This window comes from Nelumbo nucifera, chromosome 1 (genome assembly GCF_055504915.1).
Source record: "Nelumbo nucifera cultivar China Antique chromosome 1, China Antique-T2T, whole genome shotgun sequence".
Lineage (NCBI taxonomy): Eukaryota > Viridiplantae > Streptophyta > Magnoliopsida > Proteales > Nelumbonaceae > Nelumbo > Nelumbo nucifera.
In genome coordinates this window covers 7,783,314-7,803,757 of record NC_142649.1, presented here as the reverse complement: position 1 = coordinate 7,803,757, position 20,444 = coordinate 7,783,314, and the positions used below count along the sequence as shown (strand labels likewise).

General features: G+C 38.3%; 1 protein-coding gene and 1 long non-coding RNA gene across 5 annotated transcripts in view; one reads left to right on the top strand and one right to left on the bottom strand.

The window, feature by feature from the left end:
• LOC148802872 (uncharacterized) overlaps positions 1 to 13,607 on the top strand; it is a 91,766-nt gene extending 78,159 nt beyond the window's left edge. The window contains exons 2-3 of the long non-coding RNA XR_016081248.1: positions 13,294 to 13,376; positions 13,477 to 13,607. This is a non-coding gene — a long non-coding RNA (uncharacterized LOC148802872). The remainder of the gene's footprint in view (positions 1 to 13,293; positions 13,377 to 13,476) is intronic.
• LOC104586983 (kinesin-like protein KIN-14K) overlaps positions 1 to 16,844 on the bottom strand; it is a 105,265-nt gene extending 88,421 nt beyond the window's left edge. The window contains exons 1-9 of one of the 4 annotated variants that reach the window (XM_088896427.1): positions 15,800 to 16,844; positions 15,569 to 15,726; positions 15,349 to 15,459; positions 12,596 to 12,899; positions 7,101 to 7,228; positions 6,907 to 6,990; positions 6,743 to 6,820; positions 6,550 to 6,642; positions 6,397 to 6,423 (exon numbers count right to left, since the gene is read on the bottom strand). In XM_088896427.1, the coding sequence (XP_088752553.1) occupies positions 6,397 to 6,423; positions 6,550 to 6,642; positions 6,743 to 6,820; positions 6,907 to 6,990; positions 7,101 to 7,228; positions 12,596 to 12,899; positions 15,349 to 15,459; positions 15,569 to 15,726; positions 15,800 to 15,914 (1,098 nt within the window). In that variant the 5' untranslated portion in view covers positions 15,915 to 16,844. Of the gene's footprint in view, positions 1 to 6,396; positions 6,424 to 6,549; positions 6,643 to 6,742; positions 6,821 to 6,906; positions 6,991 to 7,100; positions 7,229 to 12,595; positions 12,900 to 13,502; positions 13,640 to 15,348; positions 15,460 to 15,568; positions 15,727 to 15,799 lie in introns of those variants that run through there. The other 3 variants (XM_088896425.1, XM_088896424.1, XM_088896426.1) reach the window with 3 other exon arrangements.
• Between the last annotated feature and the right edge of the window lie 3,600 nt (positions 16,845 to 20,444).

The window sequence follows — 20,444 nt, the reverse complement described above, 5'->3', positions numbered from 1 at the left end:
TGTGGACAAACTAATGCTTATACCCCCAGCATCAATTTGAGGGGGAGTGTAGAGAAAAAAAGGGTAGTTTTGTAATTCTATTTTATTTTATTATTCTTTCTTGTACTATGATAGGCGTGTACATTAGTGTACATCTCTTTTATTTTCTTTGTAAAGACAATCTTGTCCATTCACTTAAGTTTAATATATATACATCTTTTCTGGGTTGGTTTGATCAGATTGATCAACCCTAACAGATCTGAACTTTAAGGTAGCCAGAATGCAAATCGTACATGATCCAGAGTAAAAAGTGAGGCCAAGAGGCATGGATAGCTTTCCAAGGAGAAGCTCTTGTAGTCCTAGCCGACATTCCAGCATCCCAGCCATTACCAGCAACCCCATGAATATTTGTCACAATCTTTGCCCACAACTTCTCTTTTTCTAAGGGAAACCTCCATACCCACTTACCCAATAACACCAAATTCCTATTTTGAATATTCCATAGGCCTAGACCTCCACACCCCTTGCTTTTACTAACCAATTCCCACCTAACCCTATGATCATTCCTCTCTCTCCTGGGTCCCACAAAAAATCTCTCATTAACTTCTCCAATCTCCTAGAAATCTTTTCTAGCACTTTAAAAGTTGACATAAAGTAGATCGGCAAATTAGCTAATGTGGACTTAATTAAAGTGACTCTTCCCCCAAGAGACAAATAGTTTCTCTTCCACAAAGTTGGTCTCTTTTCAAATATCTCTACATCCCAGAAATTTTGTCTCAAAGGGTTATCGCTGAGGGGCAATCCGAAATACGTCAAAGGCCAATTGGAAACTTCACAACCTAATAAGCATGCACACTCAACCACCTCCCTCTCCTCTATGTTTAGACCTTTTAAACAGCTTTTGTCAAAATTCACCTTTAAATTCGACATTTGCTCAAAAAGTTGTACAGTCAGCTTCATAATTTTCAACCAACTAAGGTTTCCACCTGTAGAGAACATTAATGTGGTCCCACCTTATTTATGTGGTCCCCACCTTGTTTATGTTTGTTTATTTATGTTTAGTTTCAGTCAGTAACTATTTTTCAGTTGGTAGTTATTGGTAGTTATTCTATTTTCATTGTTTATGTAAACAATAGAGGTAATTCAAGCTTTTCCCCTATTTTTCAGTTGTTAATATAAATTGTTGTGACGCGACAATCATAGACATGACCCACAATTCTGTTGACTTCTCCTCTTCGTCTTCTTCTTTTTTCTTCTCTCCTTCTTCTCTTATTCTCAAACTACTCTTCTTATTTTGTACATTATATCTAGAACTGACTGCAGTCCTACTATACAACTTAGTATCAGAGCCAATGGCTTCTCATGTTAGTCTAATCAAGCCGACTACATGAGAACTTCCTAGGGTTGGAAGTTCCAGCAGAAAGAAGATCATCGGCTGATTCTTGGAGGTTGCTGGCAGTGTGCAGCTGCTACTCAAGGGACTGTAGAGCCTTGGAGAGATCCAGCAATCAGGAAGAATCAGAAGAAGGGTAGAATCCTCAAGATTTGGGTTCAGACATCAGTTTGAAGGTGGCGGCCAGACTTTTTTTCTGAAGTTGATTTTTTTTTTTTGAGATCGATCTGAAAAGAAGCCTTTTTTGATTATTCTGAGAGATGCGGCTGGGAAATCTCCCCTTTTCTCCTGAGTTTTAGGGTTTTAATCCCAGGACTAATCGTAGATCAAGAGAAAACCCTAAAACTCAAGACTGTTGTTAATTCCGGAGCAGTAGTTGGACCTGTTTCACCATTCCAGACTAAGTGATTTAGTTTTCTGGAAATCTAGCAGAGCTGTTCTAATATTTCTGGGTAGTTGCCGAACCTAATTCACCCTCCTAGTTCGACTGTTAACAAATTCTGGGTGCAGTTTCACTTATTTCAGTGCTAAAAGGGGTGCTTTTTGACCAATATCTTGACAAGAATGGAGTTAAGAATCAAGGGGAAGGTGTTTTGGGGGCTGGTGGTTCTGGTAACATGTCCGAGAACACATTTAAGATTACAACTGTCAAGTTTGACGGATCAAATTACTTGGAATGGGACCAATCAGCCATGATGGCCATTGGGGGTAGAGGAAAACTGAACTATTTGTTGGGGGATGTGAAAGAACCAACTAAGGAGGACCCGACCTATGCCAAATGGGTTCAGGAGAACTATTTGGTTATGACATGGCTGTGCAACTCCATGCAGCCTCACATCAACCGAAATTATTTGTGGGCAAAAACAGCTAAGGAAAATTGGGACATCATGAAAGAAACCTATTCCCAACCTCTTAATGTGGCTAGGACTTATGAGCTGAAATGTGAAGTGAACAACCTTAAGTAAGGAGAGAAACCAATCTCAGTTTACTTCTCAACCCTGAAATCCTTGTGGCATGAAATTGACCACCTAGAGACAATTGAGTGGGAAAGTCAGAAGGATGCCCAAACTACAGAAGGCAAGTTGAAACTAATAGGGTGTTTGAATTCCTAGCTGGTCGGAATTCTAAATATGATATTGTGAGACTTCTCACGAGAGAAAGTGTGACCTTATCACAAGCCTACCTTAATACACAGTGAAAAAAGTAGGAGAAAAGTTATGCTATAGCATCAACATTATTTTGAATCAGCCTTGGCAGTAGTCAAACCAAAGTTTGGGGGTGACAAGGAGAGGGATATGAATAAGGAAGATAAGAGGGAGCTAGTACATGAACATTGCAAGAAACCAAAGTATACTAAAGACACTTGTTGGTAGTTACATCCTCATCTAGTTCCAGCAAAGCTCAGAAACAATAGGGGAAAAGCCTGAATTACCCCTACTGTTTACATAAACAATGAAAAGAGAATAACTACCAATAACTACCAAATGGAAAATAATTACTGACTGAAACTAAACATAAATAAACAAACATAAGCAAGGTGGGGACCACATTAATGTTCTCTACACCACTCTCACAAAAAAGCATTGTATCATCCGCAAATTGCAATTGATTGAGTGAGTCAATGATGCCCTGTCCCTATCCACTCTCAACCTTCTCATTAGATTCCTAGAATATGCTCTAGTAACTAATCTTCCCAGAACGCTTGCCATCAATGTGAACAAAAGCGGAAAAAGAGGGTCTCCTTGCCTTCTCCCCCTCAAAGTCGGGAAGAAATCAACCACTGTCCCATTTACCAAAATGGAGTAATGACAAGTTCTAAGGCATCCCATCACCCACTTACACCATCTGTCTCCAAACCCAAAGTTCACCATCACCTGAAGTAAGAAAGACCAATCCACCATGTCATAAGCTTTTTCCAAGTCAAGTTTACACACCACTCCTTACTAGATATTTTGAAGTCCTCCACACTTTCATTTGCTATTAGGGTTTGATTGATAATTTATCTCCCCTCCACAAAGGCTCCTTGATTTGGTGCAATGATAGAAGGTAGGGATTTCCTAATCCTACGAGCCAGCACTTCGCTATGATTTCCTAATCCTACGCCTGCTCCAACTCTGCGCAAGCGGAGTCTAAGTTCAGAATCTTGTAACAGGACAAAAAGAAAGATAGGGAAGAATTGTTGGTCACCAAGAATAAAAAAGAAGAAGGTCTGGAAAGGATAAAGGGAGTGGCTGGGGGAGAGCAAGAAGTGGCAATAGAAGGAAAGATCGTGGAAGACAATCCTCTAACCTTGAGAAGAAGGAATGAAAGCAGAGCCACTAAAGAGGGGGAGAACTTAAAGGGAGATTAGAGGATTGAGACTGAAGGAGCAAAGGAAATAAGAATTGTGGAAGAGAGGTGGGGGAATAAAGAAGGAGGAGACAGATGTGTAGAAGGGAAGGAAGGAGGGAAGAAGGATTTGGGGATTGAAGGAGAGCAAAGTGAAGGTGAAGAAGGTAAGAATTGAGGGGGGGGGGGGGGGGGGTTAGAACATATAAAAGGAAAAAGTATAGAACTTTCCCTCTAGAGGAGATTAGAGAGGAGGGGATGGAAGTGGATTCAGGGGAGGAAAATAAGTCTGAACCAATGATCAATGAGCCCCATTTGGTAGAAAACACTACTAACATTGAGGAAGTAGTGAATAGGAGAGTGAAAGTTAGCAAAATATTGGGCCTTTTTTTCTAGGAGGGGAGGAATTTGCAAAAGAAGCCTTTAGATCTGTGGAGGAAACATCTGGGAAGAATGAAGGTTTGATAAATCTGCCAGCGGTTAATCCTAATTGCAATAACTCAACAAGGCAAGAGATGGAAGCGATTGCCAGAGGTTGCAGAGAGAAGCCAAAAGAAGTGGTTGAGGGGTTGGTGGTTGAAGACAGGGGTCAAAAGCCAGCAGGGAATCCTAAAGCAGCGGTGGGGAATCTAAACACAATCAGAAGATTTCAGAAATCAAAGGAATAAAAGATCCCAACAGCAGATCCCAGTCTCTAAGGTTTTCACAAGGTTAAAGGGTGGACTATTCGAAATGGGACCTAACAAGCTCGTCAGAAAACCCAAATGATCAGTCAACAAACGACAACAAAACTGTACTCAAAAAACTGAGAAAGATGCTTGAAGTGGCAAGTTGCGGTTTGGGTGTATTTCTTGGGTTTTTGCTGGGCATTGGGCTGTTTTGATTTCTGGTTTGTTTCGCCTTTTATTCTGTAGTGTATTGTTATGGGTAAGGGGCTTTCGTTAGTTGGGTCTTTTTAGTTTGATGGTTGATTTGAGTTTGTTTTGTTCTCATCGGGTTTTTGTTTGGGTCGACCTTTCTTTTCGGGTGATTGCTTTTCAGCTTCCTTGTATCTTCTTTTTGTTTCAATAAATTTTTTCTGTTATCTTAAAAAAAAAAGAATTCTTTTCCGTTTCTACCATAGTCAACAACTATATTAGGAATTCTTCTTGCTTCTTCTATTCATCTGTTTTTATTTGATCATTAATACTTGTGGCTGAATTCTACTGTTGTGTGGACAAATGATGCAGGAGCTGAAGAGTCAAAATTGGAAGTTTATGAAATTTTATGTATTTCAGTATTTTTTGACAGTACTCAGTAGGGGTATTTTTGTCATTTTGCACTTTTCTGTGGGGTCCAATGATAGGGTTTAACTTGTCTAGTTATATTTTGTTTATGTCCAAAATTTCAGAGTCATTGCATAACTAGGATTAGAGTTATTGAGTCTTCTTTGAATTGAAATAAGATATGACAGTTGACAGCTTAGTTTGAGTCCTACTAGGATTATTGAGTCTAACAGTTTGACTCCTATGACTATTATGAGTCAAACAGTTTGACTCCTAGGATTATTATGAGTTTAGAGTCTATAAGTATGTATGGACGTTTTAAACAAAGAGCAAAGAAATTTATTGAGTTTTCTTCAGCTTATGCTAACTATGGTGAGTATGCCCTAGTGTGATCCCAGGTATTTTCTCTCCCTATTTTATCTCTTATTCCTTCAAGAAGCCATTACAGCCATCAACAGCCATAAAATTCTGATCAAAGAAGACAATTCAACATTCTCTAAGGACTAGAACTGAGCTGGTCCTACATCAACAACCTCACTCTACTTTATCTTCAGTCTCTTTGTTGCCTCTGAATTAATTCTTATACAAGGTTAAATTGTAGGAAAAGAGGAGGAAGTGGAGGAGAATAAGAAGCAGGGACTGAAAGAATGAAAAATCAGGTTTAGAGAATGTATGGATTCCCTACCCTTTAATTTATTAACCTAATTATAACAATAAATACATCCCTCATAAAATGGATTAAAAAAAGATCCAACCAATATAGGAAGCCACCACTCAGAACCAGTTTATGTATCAAAACATACAATTTGCAATATGGAATCCCACAATCAACAGACACATAGTAAGGAATTCCTCCCAGAATCAACAAAAGAACCAAATCATAATTCATTTAACAGATTTCCAGACATATAGGTGCATCTTTTAGTTATGTACTATAAAAATAAACCACATCCTAATTCATTGCATATTGCAGTGTCCTAAAAATGTGTTCATCCAGTTCAGAGGCAAAAATTTTCATTAACAAATTTTGCAACTATACAGATGGATCCAAGAAAATATTGAAAATGAAAGATATGATACATCAATGTTTTGAAAACTGAACTGGATCATCCAATTAGAAAAGAAAACCAGGAACCAGGTAGCTTTCCAATTATATGTGTTAGAGGCATTTTGCCAGTCAAGAGGTTGAACTGCTTGATTAACCAGGAACTGCATTGCTTCCCAGTCTGATCTCTAATCCAGATTTAAAAAATTGCGATATGCACAAAGAAATAGCAGTATATAAAGTGTGAACCAAGGATCTATGGATCTATGTAAAAAAAAAAAAAGAATAGAAAAAAGACGATGAAATTGAAGATGAACAAGAGTTGTAATAAAGAACTGGTATTATCTATGGAAAGAAGAAAATGAGATCAATAACCAGATTTGGACCTTTGTCTGCTGAAGTTCGTTAACAATCTGTACCAAGAAAAACCATTTTCAAATTAAAAGAGTGAACATTACTGGTATAATAAAGAACCTAAAATATGCCCATGCCTATTGCCCAAACAGTTCAAAATGTATGATTATCAATTGCTCAAACACCTTGGTCTTCTCATTAGTCCCAGCTGCAAGGGTTTCAAGTACTCTGATCCTAGATTTATACTTCTCTTCACGAGCCTTGTAGAGATTGTTTTGCTGCAGAACAAGAAAATAATAATAATAATAATAATAATAATAGTTATAAAAGAGAACAAATAATTTAATTTCAAAAAACCAATTCCTTGAAATATATTACAGTTCTTAAGTGCTCTGCTTGAGTAGAAATCCGCCGTTCAATCTCTTGTACAACTTTTCTCAATAGACATGCCACACGCTTCACAAAGAATATTGCATTAGAGGTTCTGTTATTCACATGTTCATTCATTAATATAAAATTGATTTGTTTGCTCACTGTCATACATGAGGTATTTCCCCATTCTTCCTTTCAATACTTTCATCTAAAATTCCATTTACAACACTTAACAGTGACTGAGTGGGAGCATTCTGCAATAAATAAATAACATAATTGAATAAGAAGAAAGAGGGGGAAGGTGAGAATGAATTGGAGGCATGATATTGAGTATTATTTACAAGAAAAAGGTGCAGGAAATTACATCTAAACTGGTTGATTTCAGCATTTCAGAAATCTTAGCAGGAGGAAGATCAGCATAACATCCTTGTTTCAATTGAAATACCTCATGGAATTTATGTCCAACATGATGTATCAATGCAGCCGATGACTCTACAAAGAAATGCAACAGAAAAATAAACTATTTAAACAAAAAGCATATAAATATTCATCTGATGCACAACCCTCCATCTATCTCATACCCTGGTAGACATGTTCATTTCTAGGCATTACAAAAGTATAAACATCAATGTTGTTGTAAAGTTCTATTTTGTGCTTCATTATTAGCACTGGATTTTGAGGTGCTTCCACCAAATAGAAGCATGTTTCTTCAATTTGATAGCCACAAGCTTCACCTTTAGATGATCAGGTATATCCTTCATTCAAATTCAAAAATTTCCACCTTGCTGTGAAAATCTCAATGGAAGCTATCATTCCCTAGAGCATTATGATAGGAAAAAGCCTCTTCACTCAATACTTCATGATGGAAGGGGTTAATCTTTTCTCTTTCCTCATGAAACTATTCCTGATCAAAATCATGATGCATCATGACTCAAGGCTTCAAAGCACTCTAGATGTTGTTGGAATTGCTGCATTTTCCTCCTCAACTCATCCATTTCAACATCATACAGGTCTCTCTCTCGTGGAAAACAATCAATACTTCACCAAGCCATGTCCACGAACCATTGGAGCAAACTAAAAGCCTAAAACTCCCAAAGTAATGAACAAAGCTCAGATACCAACTTGATGTCAGAAAAAAAAAATCTCACAATAAGGCTGAGGAAGAGACACAAAATAGAACTCAAATAGGCATTCTCACCACTCAGGGAATCCACCAAAGAGATAAGAGCAAGATACAAGAATCCCTTCTTAGTGTTGAAGATTAATCAGTTTTGTGTTGTTTTATGATTAGATGTTTTATGTTAGTTGTTAGATAGGTGGTGGGGACCACAGTAGTTATGTGAGTCCAAATTTTATTATGTTTTTGAGTCTTATATATGCTGTTTGTACTGCTCTTATATTTTTAGTATAAATAATAAGTGAAGGGGGCGGCCAGATTATTGCTCTCTTTTCTTTTCAAGATCTCTTCTTCTCCTTCTCTCTTCCTTCTCTCTTCAAGAAACTACTTTTTCTGTTCATATTTTTGAATTCAGCAGATTTCTACTTGGTATCAGAGCCATCGGCTAGGGTTTCTTGAAGCATTCTCATGCAGCCCTAGATCGGCCGACTGCATGAAGTAACAAAGGGCTGATCGATTTGCTATAGATTGCCCAATTCTTGGATTTTTTGGTGGGATCTAGTCATCAGGAAGGTGATCTACTGTTCGACATCAAAATCAAGAAGAACTGGAGTACAGGGAAGAGTCCCAGAAAAGTTGGACTCTTTGTTTTTTATCTGATCTTGGGCGCCCAGATATTGTTAGTTTTCTTTTGTTATTCTAAAGAGGGTGGTTAAGTTTCTGGATTTTTCTGAGCCTCCTGGAGTGATCGATTCACTCTTCTCTCTATTGGGAAGCATGGGGAGGAGAGAGATTTCTCTCCAAATAGGGTTTTCTTCTTCCAAAAGGGTTGGTTTCTGTGTGTGTGATATTGAATTGCTTTTGGAAGATCTCCAATCTATTTTTTACCTTACTGTTGAACTGTTTAAAGTAAGATGGAGAGTTTGGAGTACCGAAGTGGAATCCACCGATACCATGGGATTGGGTGTTGGAGGTAGTAATGATATTTTTGGGTCTGGAATCATTACTACAGTAAAACTTGATGGTACAAATTATTTAGAGTGGGCACAATCAGCCAATATGGCTATTGGTGCCCGTGGAAAATTAGGATACATCACTGGGGAGGAGAAGAAACCTGATACAGATTCTTCCTGATGGGTGCAAGAGAATTACATGGTAATGTCCTGGCTGTGTAATTCTATGTTACCTCATATTGGAAAAATTTTCCTATGGGCTAATACTGCTAAGGGGATTTGGGATGGAGTGACTGAAACCTACTCTCAGAAGCAAAATGTAGCCAGAGCCTATCAGTTAAGGAATCAGGTGATTAGTATAAAATAGGGAGAAAAAACCCTTGCCATGTATTTCTCCATGCTAAAAACCCTTTGGCAGGAAATAAATCACTTAGAAACTATGGTATGGGAAAGTGTAAATGATGCAGCAACCTATCAAAAACTGGTAGAGAAAAATAAGGTTTTTGAGTTCTTGGTAGGGATGAACCCTGAATTTGACATTGCTAGGCAGCATATTCTTTCTAGGGAGAGTGTGACATTCTCTCAAGCCTATGCCTTTGTTTCTAGAGAGGAGAGAAGGAGGAACGTCATGCTGAGACAGCCTGGGATTGACCAGTCGGCTATGGTTAGTACAACCAAACCTAAGCCAAATGGAGATAGGGGGAGCAGTGAGACTAGAAGGGAGGATAAGAAGGACTTGGTGTGTGATTATTGTAAGAAGCCTAAGCATACCAGGGATACTTATTGGAAGCTTCATCTAAATCTTCTGTCTGTCCAGATAAGGAACAAGAAGGGAAATGCAAATGTGGCCACTACAGAAGACTCTTTGGCCCCTCTTTCCCAAACTGATTGGGAATCCATTGCAGTAGCAGCAGTGAGAACAGAATTGGAGAGGTTTGGATAGCTTATGAGTAAGAAAGATACAACTAGCTCTAGCCTTCCAAATGGACAACAGGGTGCAGGAGCCAACTACACCACTTCTTTTGCACATACAGGTAGTTCATATGCAACTGCAAATCTTGCATCCACTTTCAGGTAAGGAGGGACCTCCCTGGATTATAGACTCAAGAGCAACTGAGCACATGACTAATGTCCCTACCCTTTTCAGTTCCTATCAGTTGTGCTCTGATAGAGACAGAGTCTCTACAGCAGATGGTTCACATATCCCCATTGCTAGGAAGGGGACAGTTAGAGTGACCAATGATATTACTTTATCTTCTGTCTTACATGTCCCTAGACTTCATACCAACCTACTTTTTATTAGTTCTTACATGTCCCTAGACTTGCTTCAAACAACCCCCCAAGCTTGAGTAATTTCCAAGAGAACTAATTACAATGAATCACATATAACAAGATTCATGAACTACTCCAGAAAAACTGGACTTAGAAAGTTGAAAAGGCATGGACAAACTCAAAGAACTCGGAATTAATACATTTTTAAATTCTGGCAGTCAGCTCTGCACCCTTGGAAAAAAAATGGTCATAACTTTATGTAGAAAATGCCAAATCATACTCCATTTCTTGCATTGAAAAGAAGAATCATAAAGCTTTCTAGAGGCATATGTCCTTCCTTGCAAAACATATAGGTTCAGGTACGAAATGGGCCTAAAATCTGTGACTGCACATTTTCCAAATGAACCTTGTATTCAAAATTAAACTTGGCTAAGTCCTTCTCCATGCATGTGGTCACTCCTATTTTAATGACCAGCTAGAACAGTATGGTACGGCCCTTCAACAGTTGGAAAGAAACACTCAACTCCTTTTACATATTTTCTTGTGAGCTCAAGTAAACAAGTTGATGCACTACATGTTTTCACCAGCCCTCCTAAGGCCTCCTCAATCAATGACCCTGAGGCATCTAATCATATGACTGGTAATCAAAGCCATCACCATTAGAGTGATCCACTGGGTGAAATCTTTAAATTATTTGAGGATATTTCTGCTGCTGACTTGATGAGTAGTTGGAAGGAAGTGGCTGATTCTGCTCCTATTAAGGCTGTCATGAGGCTACTTTGGTCTCCTCCAATAAGTGGTTTTATTAAGCTGAACTTTGATCAGAAATTGGGAGAGTTTTCAGAAATGTTGAAGGAAGAATATTCGAAAAATGATAATTGAAGGGGGTTCAAAACTGGTTATAAAATGGCTTTATAAGGAAGAGGAGCTGGGTTGGTGGGACTACAATTAATAAAAGAATAAGGTTTAAGTGGTTGACACAAGGAATAGAAGTGAATATGCTTTGGGTGAAAAGAGATGCTAACTGCTTTGGTGATGTATTGGCTATAAAAGGGTGGGAAAGAATTAGCTATTTTGGGCTATGTTGTAGCCTTATGGTACTGCTTAGGGAGAGTTAAGAGAGTTTATCTCTCCCTTCTCCTTGTACTTCCCTATTTTACTTAATTAATCTTTTTCAGTTATTTATTAAAAAAAAAAGAAACCCCTAACAATAATGTTTCCTTAGGTTACCTTTTAGGCATCACCAACTAATAGTGGGGAGAGAGAGAGAGAGAGAGACAGAGAAATCCAAAAACAAAATGCATAATGAATACTAGGTAACTTTGCTTGGTTAACTAGGAATACATAATTCTAGCAATTGAATCAGTGAGGCTGGAAGGGGGGATGAAAAGACTCGGAAAAGAATTATTAGCACCGGTTTTGAGATGGAAATTGAGGGCGAGGATGAGGGACAGGAAATTTCTTGCAGTGATGAGCTCACTGGAGGACAGGCCGAAAGGCAAATTGAAGAAGGTTTGGATGACGAAGATTTGCATTATGAGGAGATTCAGGTTGGAAGGAGATGTGGGTCAAAGGGTTAATCATGAAAAGGAGGAGGATCAGAATAATGGGATAATCATCAAGAAACTGCACAACTCGAGATCTCACAACATTGTTCATGTGACAAAGATATTTTCAAGGCTCAAACTTGGCGTGGCAGTGGCAGGACCTACAAAAAAATTTAAATGGGTATATAGAAGAAAAAGATGGAGAGGCAATGGGACTACTGACGCTGATCATAGAGGGGTGACTGCCAATTCAGTCACCGGCTACCCTTATGTTGAAGAAACGTCAGGAAGACAAGAGGACTGGTGATGTTTCTGACCCTACTGTGACCAGCCCACTGCAGAACTCTGATGCAGTTGAAGAATTAAAAGGAGTGACTTTACAGAATCTAGTCAACAGAGAAGTTACGATTGGGAAAAGCTTGGGACTGTTTTTCTTGGTGGTGAGGGATTTTCTAGGAAGGCATTTGAGGAATTGGAAAGAAGAAAAAAGGAAGAGAAAGAGAAAAACAAAGCTCATCCACAACGGAGAGGGGAATGGAACGAGGAATTCTCAACCTAAGAAGATGAATTCACAGATGAAGACTGATGGGTGCTTTAGGATAGGGACCTTTGATTTTGGTTAGGGTCGGGCTAGTGGCCCTTTTTTTTTGTGGGGGGGAGGGGGGGGGCGTGTTGGGTCTATGCTTTCGTTTTTCTTTTGGGTGATTGGGCAATAATGATCACGGTTGTAAGCTGTGGTTGCATTGAGCCTTTTGGGTTTGGCTCTCATGCTTTTGGTGATGTCTTATGACCTTCTGCTGTACTTTTTTTAATGAATTTTCTCTTTATCCTTCAAAAAAAAAATACATAATTCTAGCAAATAATGGTCATTTGCAAGACATATGGCAGTAAACATCTAACTAGAACAGCTCCCATGAAACTCTGGCAAGATACATTCCTCCCCCCGCCATAACAACAATTGTAACCATACCTGACATGACAGGACTATGCAGAACATGCTGAAATTTTGAGTCTGAACTATTCTTTTTTGATTGATAGTCTGAAAGATTCTTCTGTCTCTCTTCTACGGATAATGTTGTATGCTGTCCAGATGAAGTAGCATCCCCTTGGCTGCCAGTATTTCCCTCCAAATGTTCATTTTCTGAAACTCTCCATTTCTTCCTCTGCTGGCTTCCAGGCTTGGAAATTGAAACCAAATTATTATCTCCCCCAAGACTGGAACCAAATTGTTGCTTAAGTGTCCAAAGGCACTCCAAAACTTTAGTCATAGATCCCTGCATGATACACAAATAAACTATGAAAGACTGAGAGAAGTGGATGGATATGTTGTAGAGAACTAACTCAAACAAAAAAGGGCCAATGTTCTTCGAAGAACAACTCTTTTGATATATGATTGGAGTCTGGATCTGCCAGAAACAAGGCATGGAAGCCAGACTAGAAACACCAAATCAGAAGTAAACATTCCAGTTGATGGTATTTCTGATAACAGTACAGAACATTGACGTATTTACTTCTGACTGATGTTCCCAGCCTGCTTTCCATGTGTTGTTTCTAGCAGATCCAAAGTTGTATGATTGTGAGTGCAACACATACATGCATATACTAATATGCATAAGTATATACATATATATGTTTTAGTGTGTGATAAGATGAACACTATATGTGTAGGATCAGGTATACACCATGTAGAAGCAACAAGCTATGTCTGAGTATCATGCTAATTCTTATGTGACCAACAGTTCCTAAATCTTGTAAGTATCATGCTATCTCTGAGTATCATGCTAAAAAGCAACCAACAGTTCCTAAATCTTATGCAAAGGCTGAGTATCGTGCTTTGTCTGCTGCCTACAGTGAAATTATATGGTTACAAGGCTTACCTCAAGAGTTTCACTTTCCTCTCTCCGCCCCCACACCTCTTTATGTAGATAACTTGAATGCTTTTCAGTTTTCCTCCAACCCAGTGTTTCATGAGCTCACCAAACATCGAAGTGGATTGCCATTTTATCTGAGATCATCTCTTTGCTAGCGTTGTCTCTCTCCCTCGTGTCTCCTCAGATCTTCAGCTTTTTGACATCTTCACTGGGGCTACTACATAATCCCAGCACATTGCTGACATCTTCACTAAGGCTACAACATGCTCACCACACAACTTTCTTGTGAATAAACTAATGGTGTCACCACCTCAATTGGAGGAGTCCAGACAAATGTGTACATAATCTAGTTTAATCATGTGTCCTTTTGTAATATTGTGGGATGGGATGTATCATATTCTTTGTTTCTTCTCTGTTTTATAGATGTACAGTGCCTCATGGGCATTATTGTGAATGTATATAATCATGCTCTCTTAATAAAGTATACTCTTTTTTATGAATAATGAAGAATTTTATTAGGATAAAGTTTAATGTATAAAGTACACTGACAAGTGGTTACAAAAACAGAGTTCTCCCAAAAGGCGCGAGTTGCTGCCTTACATACAAAGTAAAATTAAAATTGAGCCCAGAATAAGTGATCCTTGTTCATCCCTTGCTTAGCTAGTAGGTCAGCCAGCCCAAATGCCGACATCCTCTCCCACTGAACTCTCACAGTGAGATTAGAGGTAAGCCACCTGAATCTTCTCATCTCTCCCCTAAAAGACCAAGCTACTGTTTCCAGTTCTTTCAGCCACCCAGTTACACTTTAGAGTCACTTTCAATGATCAACCTCCTAAAGTTCAACTCTTTAGTAATTTGTGATCCCTGTAGAGCCGCTTGCACCTCTGCACTAACCACATCCCCCACTCCGATTAGGCCGTTAAAGTTGAGCTTTATAAAGCCTTCTTCTGGAGGCTTCCAGTCTACTACAGGTTTGTCCTTAACTGAAGAAGAGTTTGCAACAGATTCCCAGTTTCTCCACATATCATCAAAGGAGAAAGTTGAGAATAAGTCCATAGATTTGACCCAGTTAATGAACCTTGTTAGGAGACGTTCCTAAACAATAGCTATATCCCTTTCTTTACCATTAAAAATCCTGTAATTTCTTTCCTCCCAAACTGTCCAAACTAAAGCAGCCCTAGCTCATCTCCATAATGCTCTACCTCTTATCTTAGACCACCTGAAAATTGTAGGGTCGAAAATCCCCCTGATTTGTAGAGGCATCATCCACTTACACCCAAAAAGACCAAAAATTTTTTCCCAAAGATTCACAACAAAAGGGCAAGATATTAGAAGATGGTAACAGCTCTCTCAATTTGCTTTGGGGTGAGAGAACTTGTTCTAGCTTGTTGTTGTTACTAAAGCAAGGACACATGCCAGGCATATTTTTTTTTTTTCATAGGCAAACTGATGCTTTTATCAAAGAATCAATTTCAGGGCGTTTTATTGTATCGTGAGATTACATACTAGATCATCAATTCATGGGCTTTCTTGACCTTTTGTAGACTGGGTGATCTATTGTAAAATGAGATTACATACTAGATCATTCTTTTGTATTCGCATGTAATTCTTATGCAAGGACAGGATGGTCCTTTTTCGTTCTATTTTGACTTTAATAAACCTGGATTCTGAGTAACGTCATCAGTCAGACACACCTGTGCAGATCTATTTTCCTTCTATTCGAACTGCTTGACACACCATGCACAATTGCACATTGTGGAAGCATACATGAGATATCCATGACTCAGCTTTGTAGTCCTTGCATTCAAAACATAAAAGAAAACAAGTACAAGTCCATCAAACAAAAATATACCTGCTCTAGATCTGATAGTTCGAACTTGGGCAGCCCCAATTCATCCATGGCAGCCAGAAACCTTTTAACATTATCCATATACACCTCAGAAGAAAGGCCATAACTACTCCCCTACAGGAAAAATAAAACTAAATGAAAAACCCAACTTCTAAAGCTAACAATTAACAGCATTAATGTTTTATTTGAACATTCAGATATGGATAAAAGAATCCAACCCAACCTCATTTACAGGCCTAGGACTGAGCCTGTTTGTAATACAACATAGAACAGCCCCATCAATCAAACATACTCTTATGTCCTGTTCAGAAGATTCCAACGGCAACCTTAAATCAGGAAGAATACCATTTAACCACTCCACCAAATCTGCTCGTTTCTTATCTGTAAAACAAACTACAAGTCAGTGCCATAAAAAAGAGCAGAAGACGGAAGATGATAGAGCGACTTTCCATACCCTCAGCTTCAATATTGATATTTAGTGTCGTATCAACAACATCCCCATATAGAGAAGAATTTGAGCTATTAAAATCCCCATTTTCTCTAATTCGACCTTCGGGTTGAGAATTCATGATGAGATTGTCAGAGAAGGGGCATTTAGCTTCAGAGCTCAATTCTTGATTGCCATGCCAAAAGCAAATAATCCCGTCCTTTCGTAAATCAAAGGAGACAATTTATCTCCAATGAACCAATAACCTACTCTGTGCATATATTTAAGCACAAATGCAGCATTCCTGGAAAAAGAAATGCGCCACCAATGAGCAAGTAATTAACTCCATATATTCTGTATTGTATGCCTGATATAAGATACAAAGATCATGTCATTTAGCAATTAACACCCATCAACTTTTGGCATTTCGATGTCAGGTTTCTTTAAGGACAATTATGAAGCCATGAAGATTGAAGGCCGGTTTCTGGACAATTTCATGCACTAGAAGTGACTCTCTGTTAGTTCTTTTAGTTGGTTCGTTGGACCGGAAAGGTCTTCCTAAAACGCAATCGACGTCGTCTCATTGTTGGCTCGTCGTGGCATACGTTGCCGGAGATGCTGTTGTTCACGGCGAAGCTCTCCTAGGCGCTGCTTTGCCCGGAGCCCATGGAACCACTGTTTTGACCGACCAACAATCAATCCGAATTTCAAACTTCACTGGTCGTGCCTTGGACAATTACTTTAAACCAAGGGTGTTTTTCCCTCTGGGCCTGATGTTAGATACTTTGCATGGTATCGGGGAGATCTATTTTGATGGGATAAATTTTTGTCAATGCTCTAGCGGTGGAAGAAATTGATGCTGTTGTGATCGGCGCCGGAGAAGACGATTTTTCCGGCGACCTGACTATTGGGATTCGGGTTTTAAGGAGCTTAATCATGGCGGGACTATTGGCGCTTTTTGCGCCAGTCTGTTTGTTGTTGATGACGTGGATATAAGGACTTCAGTGGGAGCGCTTTTTTTTCTTTTTGGTAGAGAGGAAAATACAGAAGTCTAAACCAGCCATGAGCCATTCATTCAATCCATAATTATACTTACCAAAAAAAATACAACTCTTTTTCTTTTTCTTTTTTGTAGAAAGGAAAGAAAAAATAATACGATTAGGAGGTTTTCTTTAAGTAGCCTTAGCTTAAGAAGAGCCTTCGTTATTTATGGTTTTTTGGATAAAAATTAAAATTAATTACATAAAAATGTTACATATGATAAATCATATGAGTAAATTTATTATTTATATACATAATAATTATATAATTTAATTTACAATTACTATCAATTATTACTTTAACTAAATATAAATTTAAGTTAGTGTAAGGGAAACTGTCTAAAATTCACCATGACTTTTCAGCATTTCTCTTAAACTCACCATAACTTTTCAAAACCTTGAGAGAACCCCATGTCATTGACTTTTTATTTTCCAAAACCCACCATCCCTTGGAGCACCAATAGTGTTTATTAAGAGCCACGTCACCATAAATGCAATTTTTATGATCAAACTGCCCGTGAAGGGATGTCAATTTTATTAAATATATTTTTATGACATCCTAATTTTTATTCAAAACACCTTTGTGAGCCACGTATCATCTTCTTGACCATAAATCTTTTATTGATCACATTTCTTGTTGCATTTGAAATTTGAAGGGATAAAGTGACAGTTGTAACGTGCAAGTAGGTATAGAACATTAGATGAGTTTGATTTGAATTAAAAGAGTTCTTTTTTTTTTTATTTGAAGCTCCCTTTCTACTTAAATATGTAAAATGGGCAAGAAAAAATTGTATACTGAAATATATGAGATGTATTTTTGTTGTTTTTATCAAAGTTTTGCTTTATTTTTCATTTACAACAAACTAAAGGGTAAATTAGTAATCTACTAATATCCATTAGTCTATTTAACGTCAACTTACTTACATGGGGTTCCCTTAACGTTTTGAAAAGTTATGGTGAGTTTAAGAGAAATGGTTAAAAGCCGTGGTGAGTTTTAGACAATTTTCCTTAGGCTCAATTTGAAAAAAGTACAAATACAAATATATACATTGCAAATACATACACAATAATATAAAATACATAATTTGCACTCTAAATATTTGTATTTGTACTCCTTCCAAACTTAGCCTAAACTGTAAATACTAAAGCTTAAGTTTACAAATTTAATGTGTAATTAATATTTAGAGAGATTCCACTTTAGTACCCTGAACTTTGGGGGTAGTGTCAAGTTAGTACCCAAACGTTCGAGCGTGTCACTATAGTACCTGAACTTTTAAAAAGTGTCAAGTTGGTCCCTGCCGTTAATTAACCATCAGTTTGTTGGGAATGGTTAGACATGGGTGTTTTTGGTCATTTTCTCCTTTCTTGTACTTTCTCTGTATTTGGGCACCCAAATAGGGCCATCTTGTAATTATTAATTTTCAATTATAAAGTGAACTTTTGAGGGTGTGAATAGTGAACATTACACACCTCTCGACACTTCCCTTTCTTCTTCCTCTTCTTCTTCTTCTTCTTCTTTTCTTCTCTCCTTTCTTTCACTTTCTTGAAACCCTAATTTCTGCAACTTGGTATCAAAGCGGGTAGAAGCATCTAGGAGTTAGTTTTTTGTTGATCTCCTACCAAGAGGTGAATTGCTGACGTCAGACCGCCGTCGAATGACGTCAGTAGTCCACACAGGTGTCGGCGGCAATCTATGAAACCAACACAATTTGATTCGCCCTAATTCTAGAAACGTTTTGGTATGATTCTTGTCGTTATATGAAATTTCTATGATTTTTGGTGGATTTTTCAAGGAAAAAAACCACAGAAATTCCAGATCTGATGTCGAGCCATGTACAACAGGTTTAATGATTTTTTTCAGCTGTAAAACCTAGACCATTCACGTCGCTTTTCAATTTGGGATTGACAGGAAGTGGTCTCGTAATTTTCTGAGCACTATGTGATTTTTGGGAGATTTTTTTGTCCCTATATTTTTTCGCAAACCTAGTTTTTTGGGTTTCCCTTTGGTTCTTAACCGTGGGGTAACGTGTTTTTGGGACTAGAACCGCAATTAAAGTATTGGAGGTCCTTTTTGGTTGGTGAAAAGGTGTCTTATTAGAATTTGGAATCATCTAAGGATTTTCAGATGGTTTCCGGTGTGCTCCCAAGAACTGCAAATATTTCCAGTGGTATGATAACCATTGTTATGCTGGATGTAACTAATTTCTTAAAGTGGTCTCAGTCTACTAAACTTACCATTACTAGGAGGGGTAAACTGGGATTCATCACAGGAAGGGAAGTAAAGCCAAATCCTAAAGACCTGAAATTTGCAAAGTGGGAACAGAACAACTCCCTTGTTATGTCATGGCTGATTTGCTCAATGCAACCTCATATTGCCCGAAATTACATTTTCTTCCATCTGGCAAGGATATCTAGGATATGGTAGTTACTACTTATTCCCAAGTTAACAATATTGATAGAGTGTATCAGCTTCAGAGGGAAGATTGCAATATACGTCAAGGGTAGAGATCAGTTGCTATGCATTTTTCTTCTCTACAGGCTATATAGGAAGAAATGGATCACTTGAAAGTTCTAGTTTGGAAGGACCTTGAAGATGGTGAGAAGTATAGGAAGTATATAGAGGAGACTAGAGTCTTTGATTTTTTAGTCGGCTTGAACCCAGAGTTTGATTTCACCAAACAACAAATTCTCGGTGCAGGCGTTGTTTCTCTTGCTACTACTTACTCTCTTGTACAAGGGGAAGAAAACTGAAGAACCGCCATGATGCAATCCTCCGTGAGTGATCATTTCGCCTTAATGTCATCTCGACCCAAGCAAAATACTAGCAAACATCCCATTGTGTAGAAGGTCGAGGATGTTATTTGTGAGTACTGCAAAAAGCCAAGACACACTAAAGAAAGGTGCTAGAAGATCAATCATCATCTAAAACCGGAGAAGTACAAAATGGGGAAGAAGGGCAATGGTCACTTGGCTACAGTTGGTAATGATGCTCAGCCCTTGGATGTACTTGAATCCGCTAATGTGATGGACAAATTCAAGAATATATTGTTGCAGAGAACGGTGCTACATCCTCATCATTTGGTTTTGGACTTAGTAATCTATCTAGTTCATATGCCAAGACAGGTACTGCATTTGCTTGTTCCACCTCCTTTAGCCCATGGGTTGTAGACTTTGGGGCTAGTGCCCATATGACTCGTATGTCTTCACATTTTACCTCATATAAGTTAACCCCGGGGAATGGCAAGATTACTGTTGCGGATGGATCTCATACACCAATCTCAAGTCAGGGTGAAGTCAAAATCACTAATAACCTTTCTCTTGACTCTGTTCTACATGTGCCTGAGCTACAAAAAAAAATCTATTATCCGTTAGTTCTCTAACAAAATCCTACAATTGCTTAGTAACCTTTTTTTCCCAACCATTGTGTTTTTGAGGACCTGAGCATGGGGAAGACGATTGGAAGTGGGCATGAAGTGGATGGAGTCTACCTCCTAAATGGACTTTCAGAGCATGGATTGTCAAGCTAGACTAAGTCTTGTTCCAATGAGAAAATGAGTCTTTTGAAATTATGGCATTGTTGCCTTGGTCATATGTTTGTCGATTCTATCAAGTTTTTGTTTTCATAATTGTTT